Consider the following 11817-nt stretch of genomic DNA (forward strand, 5'->3'; position numbering starts at 1 on the left):
CACTTTTTTATACTCAGTATGCCAGTCACTTCTGGACCATATTTCGCTGGTCCTCAGTTTGCCAGTCGCAGTCACTTCCAGTCCATGGCTTGCCAGTCCTTGATCTGAAAAGGTTGGGAAACCCTATTTTAAGTAAAATCCATACCGAAAGCGGTACAGGGAGGGCACACAGAAGCCACACATCAAATTTAATAATAAACAAATACATCACAAGAATGCAAGCAAGGCAAATTAAGAAAAAAAAAATATTAAGAAAGTAGAAAACGAGTCACGGTTTAAACTGTCGGCTGGGGAAGCCAAAGATAAGCTAGAATGAAAACTACAAGAAAAAGGCAGGTTACTCCTTAAATGTAATTTCAAATGGAATATTTTGTTCTCACAGAGAACATCGACAGCCATTGCTTTCCAAAGAGTTCCTTACTTCAGTGCCAAGAACATATTCACTCTCCAAAAGTGGGGTCCCATGACAATAATCCAAAGAGAACAAGTAGTTTCATATGACTGTATCAATACTGAACATCATAAAGCTTCTTCTGCTAAAAGCTGGAATTGGAGACTGCTCTCTGTCTCTTTTTTTTTAAAAAGGAAATTCCCAAATCTTGCTGCTATTTGCTTATGGTATCATCAAAACACCACATAAGAACATTTAATTTCAGAAAGACAGACAATGAACATGAATGGAAACCACTACAGTAAAAATAATTTAAAATAAAAAATGCAGGTCCCTAGAAACTTATGGGGCCAAAATCTAAATATACTTCAATTCTTAATCTAGATCACTAATCTTTACCTTAAATACTTTAAAATACTCTGGTAGTACAGAAGCAAACTTTCTGATTGTGTAGACCTTGGCTTCTTCATTTTGATTAAGTGCTTTGTGTATACTTCTCCAGAGAATTACAGTAATCTCAAGTAAACTTGCCATGGAAGTTGCATCGTTTATTGACAACACATTATTCAGCACCTGTAACGCAAACATTTTGAGATTAAAATAACTAATACGGTCTAATATGAACGCAGATTAAAATTAAGTTAAAAACTGAAAAATCTCATCTACATTCTTCACAAGAAAACCATTGCAACAGTAAGGAAATGTAAATTTTACAGTTCATATTTAATCTGTACACAAATCCATTCATTACGCTAGACTCACACTTGAGTACATTTTATTGCAAAATCCTGTATAGCATACTTAAAATAACCACTGGTATGAAACAAGCAGCCATTTTAAGTATGGCTTGGATGCCTCCTAGCTTGCGCTGCTTCTTGACTAACCTACCACTCTTTCTGATCCTGCAGGATCCTGACAGCCACATACTTCCGCATCCCTATCTCCAGAGAAGCCCATATGTTCCTTTCTAACATTACCATTCTCCTTCGTGTTACTTTTTGACTACCATAATATCATATACTCTAAATATATGGCCACGAAAATTAGGGAAACTAGTCCATTTGGGGGATACTAATCACCGCAGCATTGACAGAGCTGTGTACTTAAACCAGCTGAGCTTACAGTGCTGTGTACTTATTGTCTCAAAACTGATTAGCAACTGTTCATGTTTAAAGTTTCTATTACCCGCCACAACAGTGACTGTCATAAGCCTTGAAAATGAGGGGAGTTAGTTAATTCCTACATTGCTAATATCACAGCCTTGTTAACAAAGCTCCTTGAACTACACCCTGACATTAGTGCTGTGGTATTAACAGATCCAAAACTGATTAGGACCCTTCATTTTCAAGGATTCTAAGAGCTGCTTCTGCCTTCACCATTCCTCATTCAGTTAAATGGTACATAATTAGTTACAAAATGGACAATTACGGTTAGCATGCAGTTAACCAGAGTACAACTAAGTTGCAAGAAGATGTTGGGGCTGAAAGATGCTATGCACTTCAGTGGTTTATGTGCACTTAAGTACTCTGCAAATAAACAGAATTTGTTACAATATACACAACAGCAAACACACTGGGCCCAGGATTGCATTAGGAGTTAAGTAAACAATGTACTTATTCAGTATGCACAGAAAGTTATTAGAGATTAGCACAAAATGGAAGTTTTGTTGAGACTTTCTTACACTTATGTTCTCCTTTTCACTTTCTTCATCTTTGTCATCATCACTTTGATTCTCTTTTGACCTTTGGATGCAGGCATTTAAGCAACGCCGAATAGTGAGCATCAATTTGGCTAAATTAAAAACAAAGCAAAGAAAAAGAGTAATTTAGACATTTGAAGCATTTGTCCAGGCAATGATTATTATATGTAATGATAAAACTGTTCTGGGGAGGTAGAGATATGACCCAGACACAGTTATCTAGACAATTCTTTTTAAAGTACATTTACTGTATTTAGTTGTGGAGGGGAAAAAAAAAGTGTGTGTGTGGGGAGGAGGGGGCCCTGCGTAACCATCAGCCTCTATTTCCCAATACCGTATTTACTCAATTCTAAGATGAGGTGTCTGCCCCACCTATTCATCATGGGGAAAACAAAGCCTAATCTTAGAACTGAGTATCACAGCTGGGAGAAACAGCTCTATAGGGACTCTGGGGCTCCACCTGTCCCCAGATCAGCAGGGGAAGCAGCCAAACTGGGTAAATGGTAGAGTGGTAGTCACCAAGGGGACAAGGGATGATGGGCAGGATGCCTGCACCTCACATGTGCTTTCCCCTTGCCTCTGCTTCCCTCCACAGCCCCTGCCTACCCTGCTACTTTCTCCTGCTTTTGCTTTCATCCCCGCCTGCTTCCTCACCACAGCCGCAGGGGGACAAATTTAAGACAACCCCTCAATAAGTAGATTCTAGACATGAAAAATTATAAATATGCTATCATTTTCTATGTCTAGAATCTAATTGCTGGGACATCATCTTAACTTCAAAGTCATCTTAGATTACGGTAAATACAGTAGTTAGAAAATACCTAAACCCTTTTGTAAAAAGTAAGGATCAATGGAGGTGACTGATTTTTTCTGAAATGGCTGTTAATTTAATGGACTATGCTCCAAATGCTGTGGATTTATGTCAAGGATAGCATCATTTATGAAAAGTTGTGTTTGTCTTATTGACTCAGGAGCCCCTTTTCAGATCCAAGGTGTCAGAAAAAATTTCACTTACACAGACAAAATGAACTTGTGAATGTAGCACATGCTTGAAGAGGCTTGAATCCAACAACCAAAGTGCAAGCCTGTTACAAGCTTAGGTAGTTTAAGACATCACAATCACACCTTCATTTTCTGCGCAGACACACCCTCAGCAACCAAACATTCACTGCTCTCTTGAGGATATGTATATGTATAGGGACTGCTCCTTGGGAAATCTCCTGAGCCTGGAGTTCTTTTGTAGTTTCCTTGTTTATTTCTGGAATGACAGACTCCTAGAAAAATAGCTTTGTTTTTTCATGTGGTGGGATGAATTCAATAACATATTTGCTAAAAGATGTAATGTCTTGTGATGTATCTTATCAACACTTCAGAGCCAAAACTATTTTCACTGGAAGAATTTTGGAAGAATTTTTCTGGAAAGAATTCTATAGAGCTAACAAATGGGCAATTGCAATAGCCTATTAGTCTGGGATAATATCAAGTTATTTTGACCTATATAGCACCTTCCACACTAATGTATTGAATTTCATTAAATCCTTTATTTTACAGAACAGGATACTTGGATACAGAAGTCAACCTTTCCAACCTCTGTCTTCCCTTCAGCAGAAGATAAAGCAGTCATGTTGACAGATGCACTACAACAGCTGAGAACAGCATCCCAATGAGCTTTGGGATCTCCAGCACTATTAAAGCACAAAGAGCTGACTACTATCACTAGGGTTCAATGCAGTTTTATATTTGGTGTAGGAATGTTATTTACTGGTGTCAAGAACTTCTAAAGTTGAAACTTGGAAGCTCTCTGCTAATAACGAGCTAAAACCAATGCTCCAACAGCAATCTACTACTGCTAAAAACTATGATAAAAATTAGGCCAGTGGTCCCCAACTGGTTGACTGGGGAGCCTCTTTTAGTCGATCCTGGCCTGGGGGGACTGGATGTGTGCACGCATGTGTGCGCCCCCCCCCCCACTCCCTCAGCCCAGCAGGTCAGTCTGGGGGAAGGCAGGTACAGGAGCCAGATCGAGGACCCGCAGGGAGGGAGGGAGATGCGGTCCAGCCAGGAGCAGGGGAAGGTAAGTGGGGCCCCAGCCCGGCTGGGTGATGGGAGGACTGGAGCCCAGGGGGTCATCCAAGGATGGTGGGCTACCCACCGCTGGGTACAGCCCGGAGGAGGCCCTGGGGGCACATGACCCCCGCATCTCTGTGTGGGATGGAAGCAGCTGCTGCTATGCCTCAAGCTCCACTGCAGCTGGCCACGTGTGGGCACGGCTCAGCCCAACAGCAAGATGCACTTGGTGTCTGGCCGCTCCCAGGCCAGCTGCAGTAGGGCTCAGGACACAAAACTCAGCCCACAGCAGCAGCTGCTTCCGCTGCACACAGATTGGGGGGTGGGGCACATGCCCCCCCCAAACGCAGAGCAGCATGGGCGGCTACAGCAGTGGTGACAGAGGGAGTGGGGCTGACGCAGGGGCAGCTGGGGTGGGGCAGGACAGAACCACAAGTGACTCATCTGGGGGACACAGGGAGGGGGAGGCACACACCCCGGGAGAGCACGGGGGGCACGTGCCCCCAGATCTGCATGTGGGGTGGGCTGCAGCTGTGGGCTGGGCTCTTCCCAGCATCAGGGCTAGTCCGTGCTGTGCTCAGGCTGGGTAGCAGCAGCACTGGAAGCAGGGCTCCAGGGGTTGGGGGAGAGAGGCGGGCTGCAGCTACCCAAAAATTTGCTAAAGGCCCCCTAACCTTCGCTCTCAGGCTTGCTGCCGCCGCCTGCCCCGAGCACAGCATGGACCAGCCCCGCCCCCCCCCACGCCAGGTACAGCCCAGCACAGCCTTCCACTGCCCCTTCCCTCCTCACCTGAGGGAATGGGGGGCATGTACCCAGGATCTGCACAAGGTGGGGCAGCTGCCACTGCGGGCTGGGAGGCTGCACTAGGTTGTTCCTGCTGGAGGCTGGGCTGCGCTGCACTCCGAGTGGACAATGGTGGCACTGGGAGTGGGGGTTGAGGGGGCTACAGTGAATTTTCAGATGGCTGCAGCCCTGCTCCCATTGCTGCTGCTGTCCAGCCCAAGAACAGTGTGGGTCAGCTCCCCCACCCAGGAAAAGCCCAGCCCCAGCCGCAACCCACCCCGTGTGCTGATCTGGGGCCATGCAACCTCCATGCCCTGCCAGGGTGTGTGCCCCCCTCTCCCTGTCCCCCTGGACTAGCCACTCACGGCTCCCTCCTGCCCCTGCTCCAGCCCCACTCCCTCCCTCACTGCAGTTGGGGTGGGGGCAGATTGAGGCCCCAGCAGTGAGGGAGGGAGTGGGGCTAAGGCTGGGGCCTTGATCTGCCCTGCCTCCCTTCGACCCTTTCCCCCACAACAGACTTACCTGCTGCGGGGGTGTGCCCCCAAATAATTTTTTCTCCTTCTGCCTTGATCTGCCCCCTTCCCTCCCCACAGACTTACCTGCTCATGGGGGGTGAGGGCTGGCAGTAGATCTTGGGTTGCTTTTAAATTCCAAAAGTGGTCTCCTACTTAAAAAGGTTGGAGACCACTGAATTAGGCTATACTTAATGAAGATTGCCAAGAATTATTATAGTATGCAGTACTTTACCTATGTTGGTAGGGGCTGTGTACTCATAAGCATACTGGTAGAATTTTCTGGCCGCTGCCGAATTCATCTGAATTAGCGTAACACAACGTTCACACCACACCTCCTCAGGTTGATTAACAGGCAAGAAAGAGTTGAACAGGAGATTTACTATACGCCGTGATACTGGACGTGAATCAACTTCAAGGCGGGTCAAAAGATGGTCCATGGGACAGATTTTCCAGAACTTTTTTTTTTTTTTTTTAAAGAGGAGAGAAGGAGAATGAAGTTAGAGTAGAGAAAGCAAGAGACAAAGAAACAAGCTATGACAAGTATATTTTGAAGAGTATTGGTTAATACTGGGTGTATCTACATGTGCTCTTAAGTTGGCACTGGAGCTAACTGGTCCTGGGCACAGCATCTACACGTGCGCCTAGGACTGCAGCAAGTGGAGCCAGGGAGAAGCAGCCCCAGGCTTCATGCTGCAGAGAGGCTGGCAGGAGCTATAAGTCTGGCTCCCCAGCTGGCTGAGCTGACCAGGAGCAATTTGTGCCTGAAGGTCTCCATCCACATGAGTGTTTGATCAGAATTAATTACTCCACCATAAGATAGCACTGTCCCGACAATAGTATGTTACAGCCAAGTTAGTTAATTTACTGCACCCATGTGGATGATGATGTTTTACTGTGGAACTAATTTGTCAACTCCGCAGTAAAGCGCATGTGTAGATGAACCCATTGACTATGAACAAAACTAATCACTGCATGGACTAGCATTTGTTTTTTAATGAAATGCTAATATCCACTACAAGCAACAGCAAACAGTACTTCATATCTACCATGAAGGGCCACAGCCTGCAGAGCTTCCCCATGAACCCATGGACTGGATGACATGGTGCTAGGGGCCAGATCTTGCCCGCAAGCTGGGATTTGAGCATCCCTTCACTAGAATAATGAAAAGATCAGAGTATATTTTTGCCAACTAACAACATTTAAATCAAATATTTGGGTTTTTTTCTACTTTATAGATCCAGTTTATTGAAAGATCAGAGTATGACTATAGGCACTTATCATCTAAGTCACATTTTCACTGCCATCCTGGAAACTTTTTGATGTTATAACTTTGGTGTACTGTCACCCCCACTACAGGGCAGGGGGGATGCAGGAGCAGCTGTGAAGTTGCAAACTGTTGCTGAAAGTATGGCTGGCAAAAACCTTTAAAAATGAGAAAAAAACCCTATGAAAATGATGCACACATCGAACATACACCTTACCTTTACAGCTTGACATTTACCCTAGTGTATGTGTGAGCCTGCATGCAATCCCCCTCCCCACCTCTTTCTTTCTTTTTTAAAGACAACTAATCCCTTGAAATTCCATCACTGGCAACACCTGGGTAATCCATAGGGCTGCCCGTCAAGATCTGCTGTTTAGATCTCTTGACATTTATGCTAACAGTGTTAATAACAGCAATTAGGAGGTTGTCATCTTCTCGGAGGACCACCAGTAGAAGGAATAAGACGCTCTGGCTGAGGGTTTCTATGAGTGGTAAAACTCAGACATTTTCCAGAATTTTCCAGGATCTAGAGGCAATTGAGTTCTAGTGGCACAGGCTCCAATGCCCATTCCCTTCCTACATGATCCTTTCCCCAAACCTGTCTCCTTAGTATACAGAGAGCTTAAAATATGTGCCAACAGAAATCTAATAATGCACAGCAGGAGAAAGAGGAGACCTCTTATGCTCTATTGCAACTGTGCAATATATTTGTGACAAGTATTGCACTAATTATTTTATCATTTAAGAAAAGGATCATCTTGTATCGCTTCCTATTCCATTTGCTCAATTTCTCTCCCTCTTCCTTGTACCTTTATACATTCTTGTGTGTAGCTTGGCTCCTTTCTCCCCTGATCTGATATTCTTTTTATATTAGTGACCCTGCCCACTTTCTTTTCCTGGCAGCTCTGTTCCCTTAATGCTGGTTGTCTCTCTCATAAGTAACAGCTGCCCCAATGGAAAAGTTCAAAATGAAAATACTGAAACACAACCTCTCTCTTCCTTTTAGGAATACTGTATTCATAAATATATAATCTTCACAATAAATGCTTTGTTCTATTTATATCTCCTACTTGCTGTCTCAGAAGTCCTACTTATCCTACCTTCGCAGCCCTGGCAGCCTTAATTTTCAGCAGCATATCAACAAAAGCCACTCGCACTTTCTCAGAATTGTCATGGAGACTGTATTTTACTGCTGGCAGGAGCTGCTCCAGTAATGGGTGGCTCAGTGCATTCTCCAAAATTATAGGCAGACACTGCAACAGAGAAAGATCACACTGAATAAAAATATGAAAAGAACAGACATGCATAACTTGGAACTAAAAGTGATAGAAATTACTGAACTAGAACATTACACTTATAAGGCTAAATAAAAAAGTGGCAGTTGTGTTTACATTCTTTGCTAAAATAGTCAAATCAAGGTGTTAAAAGAACAATTCAAGCTCTTGAATGAATTGCTTTCATTTAAATAAAGGGGTCTACATTTAAGATTTTTTTTGCACTTGAACAGCGCTTTTGTTCAAGACTTGAATCTGAAGATCACCCTGATGCCTGGGAAGTCCACCTTGCTGGCATTTCAGAGGCAGAAGAGCTGGGATGTTGGTCAACCAAGCAGGGAATGGCCTTTCCAGAGACAGGAATCACATAGTAGGTATGCACAGGCAAACCTAAAAAGGTCTATAAAATGTGCAAAATATACCACTTAAATCACACTATACCACTTATTCTTTCTTGTTGTGATGCCATAGGAAAAATGTTGGATGCCATAGAAAAAAAGTGATGCCATAGACGTGCCATAGAAAAAAGCCATAGAATAAAAGCTAGAACCAGTTTCTACAGTTGTTGGATAAAATATACCTTTTATTTTAGCTTTCTAAAATTATCTAGACAAAGTCTGGTCAAAACATCAAGCAAAGACCATGGTCCTTAAATCTTTAGCTCCACAGAAAAACAGGAACCAAGATAACTGGATGTCACAAAGCCTCTCAGTCTTTGCTTCCAATACTCAGTGCTGGAAGTATTTTATTTTTCTGCTTTTTTCAAAATATTATACAAGTGTCACTCAAAGTAATGCCCCCTGTCTTTTTTCCCCCCTCAGCCAAATGTTACTGAAAAAATACTGGAAAATACTGCATGGAAAATCTGTAGATCATCACTGAATCTACAGCTATTTTTCAGCATAGCCTCCTTCTCAGTCAACAGACTTTTTCCATTGGTGAACAAGGGCAGGCATCCTAACATAGTAAAAGTCCTTGTTGTACAGCCTCCATCACTTGGCTATCATCCCTGACCTCTCCCTTCATTCTGGAGGCTTTATGGAGGATGGGGTGGCACAGCTCATCCGAACAAGATACTGCTTGTGTAGTGCACAAGCTGGTGTGTGGGCAAGGGTTCTGTAGAAGCAGCATCTCTGACATGCCCATTGTTTCCTTGCAAATCATGTTTCAGTTTTTTCAGGGTTCCGACATAGATCTCCAATTTTACTATGGTTCTTTTAGGCACAAAGTCAACAAAAACAACTTCCATAACCCTGGCTTACTCAGAATATAAAAATTAAGAGACATTACTTTCTGACCAACCCTCATACGTCTTATAAGACAAATTATGTAAAGACCAACTTAGAGACCTCATTTTAAACAAGCAGTAATCCATCTTAGGCTGGCCTCCATTAATGAGCCCAAGTTACAAGAAAAGCAGGAGTTAGTATCAAGACATTTTATAAAATTTGCACAATAGCCTTACCTTAAAAACTGAGCAACGAACATCAGCTGAAGTTACATCAAAAGCCAGGTCTGCAATTAGCTTATTTAAAAGGTCAGCAATAATTGGTGCAGGTATCATCTCCCAGTATTTGGATGTTATTTTACTAACGCCAAGTACCCCTATAGAGCGAACCAATGGATGCGGATCTTCTAACAGATTCTAAGTAAACAGAAAGGAGAAAAAAAGGAAAAATATTTTATGCATGCATTATTTTGCTTTCTGATAATAATTAAAATAAGATATACTGATAAAGCTCATCCCATAAGCCTTTAAGCAATGTTATTCAAGGTGTATTATGTAATAGTACCATATGCAGGCTGGTGTCCCAAGAGGACTTTAAAATGTTGTGTTTGTTTACTAATAGCAATAATTTGAAAACAAAATGAAAATTAAAAATATTGGCCTGTACTGTAAAATAAATAAATAAATAATCATCCAAAAGTCGGACTTTAAAGGATATTTTAAAAGTGCCCTGCTCAAAAGTCAAAATGGTATCTTTGAGTTTAGGCATTTCTGAAAATTTAACCTATATAGTCATATTTAGGTATGTAATTAGGCATCAGTCCTCTCTGGTCATGAAGAGAATTTTAGTTACCAGATATTTAGCTTCAAAATCATTATATTAAGTGCTTTTCCAAACAGAGACAGTCTAGAAATGAGCCAGGCCCATCTAAATTTCGAATGCATGATTTTAATTCTCCTTATATCTCTGTTCAAACATATCATCATAATAATAGAACTGCAAATATTTAAGATTGAGCATTCACTGAAGATTTTGTACCATTAAAGCCCTCTTCACCCATTAGCCTAAACTGTATGTCTTCAGCTTGTGTCATCTGGTCTGTCCAAACAATCTCCTGGGTTTTTCAACTGTATTGTTAATTCACTCATTAAATACTTAATTTTCAGGCCATTCTCCTCCGCCAAACCGTTCTATACCACTAGTAGATGGTACACTAATATGCCTCTACATGAAAGAATATGCATAATTAAAAGAATATAATGGCATAGTTCTGGGATTAATTTAACTGACGTGCAAGTATTACAAATTACTTTTCTTCTGAGCATGTTTCACTAAAAGTTTAACTTAACACTTTGTTACAACATTCGGACTTCTTCAGAAACTTACAAAAAGTTCTTCAAAGTGTTTCTGCATATCATTATCCATCTCCTCGTTGTTAAAGTGGGGATCACGGATAGGAAATGCTTCAACAAACAACAATGCTGCATTTGATCGAACTTCTGAGTTTCTAGCCTGTTACAAGGGAGAAAAAAAATTGTGTAGGAAGACGATGCTCTTAATATCAAAACTCATTTACCACATACACTCTTCAATCACCTTTATCAGCTTATTAATTCTAATTGAGACAAATTAACTATTAAACATACGAAAAAATATAGTATCTAATATTCCAAATGAGAAAGTGTGAGCATTAGCTCCAAAAGTTTTATTATTAAACAAAAACTATAATAACCAGACCAGAATAAAATTTATATAAATTTTTTCCTGTCTCATCATAATACCAAAATCTCTCCAAGACAGAAACCCCTAGGCACTATACAGACACAGATCCTAGAAAGTTTACAGCCTAAGATGAGACAGAAAAGAAGCCAGAATGCATGCAGAGGAGGAAGTACAGGGTCAGCAGGACAGTATTCCAAGCACACCTGGCCTCATGCTTTTTTTTCCCCTGTAGATAACATAGCAAAGGGAAGTTTTAAGGAGGGTTTTGAAGAAGGTTATTAAGACAGGTTTGAAGCTGTTTAGGGAGAGTTCCTCTAAGCAAGTGGCTTAGCAGGGGAGAAAATATAAAGATGTTTATTTAACAATTCCATAAGCTAGCACTGAAAACTAGTATTAGAGTATAAGTGGAGGCAAAATTTGATGCATCCCTGGTTAATAAGAACTGACTGGTAAAGCTGGACAAGGCTGCAAGGACCAGGAAAACAAATATTTATGGCTTATTTTGCTGCATTAGAGAAAGAAGCAGAAGAGTGATACAACAATTGTTTACAATAAATACAATATGATAATATACCTTAAATGCGAATTACCTTTAATGCTCTCCAAAGTATAGGTTGATATAATCTATACAGCATTTCTTCAACTCCCTCACGAACTTTACTTTGTTTGTGAAAATAGCTCAGCACCTGTCAAAAATAAAAAGCTAATGGTATATTTCATATGGTAGAGTCAAAATATTTGAATAAGGCAGTTTGTCTCTATTCCATGATATCTTATACAGGACACCAATGATTTTTAGATTATATAGACAGAATGATATAGAGAAGATACATTCATTTATTACTGGGTCAGCTGCTGTATTTAAAAGGCTCT

The 11817-nt window shown here is 41.5% G+C and overlaps 1 protein-coding gene across 1 annotated transcript in view; it reads right to left on the bottom strand.

The window, feature by feature from the left end:
* Nucleotides 1-11817, bottom strand: part of NCAPG2 (non-SMC condensin II complex subunit G2) — a 94518-nt gene that overhangs the window by 46993 nt on the left and 35708 nt on the right. Inside the window, exons 10-16 of the mRNA XM_019508160.1 lie at nt 11535-11630; nt 10609-10734; nt 9459-9638; nt 7820-7972; nt 5688-5910; nt 2073-2182; nt 791-964 (exon numbers count right to left, since the gene is read on the bottom strand). Of these exons, the coding sequence (XP_019363705.1) occupies nt 791-964; nt 2073-2182; nt 5688-5910; nt 7820-7972; nt 9459-9638; nt 10609-10734; nt 11535-11630 (1062 nt within the window). The remainder of the gene's footprint in view (nt 1-790; nt 965-2072; nt 2183-5687; nt 5911-7819; nt 7973-9458; nt 9639-10608; nt 10735-11534; nt 11631-11817) is intronic.

Source organism: Gavialis gangeticus, unplaced genomic scaffold (assembly GCF_001723915.1).
Source record: "Gavialis gangeticus isolate Ggan-Ray unplaced genomic scaffold, GavGan_comp1, whole genome shotgun sequence".
NCBI classification, from domain to species: Eukaryota; Metazoa; Chordata; order Crocodylia; family Gavialidae; genus Gavialis; species Gavialis gangeticus.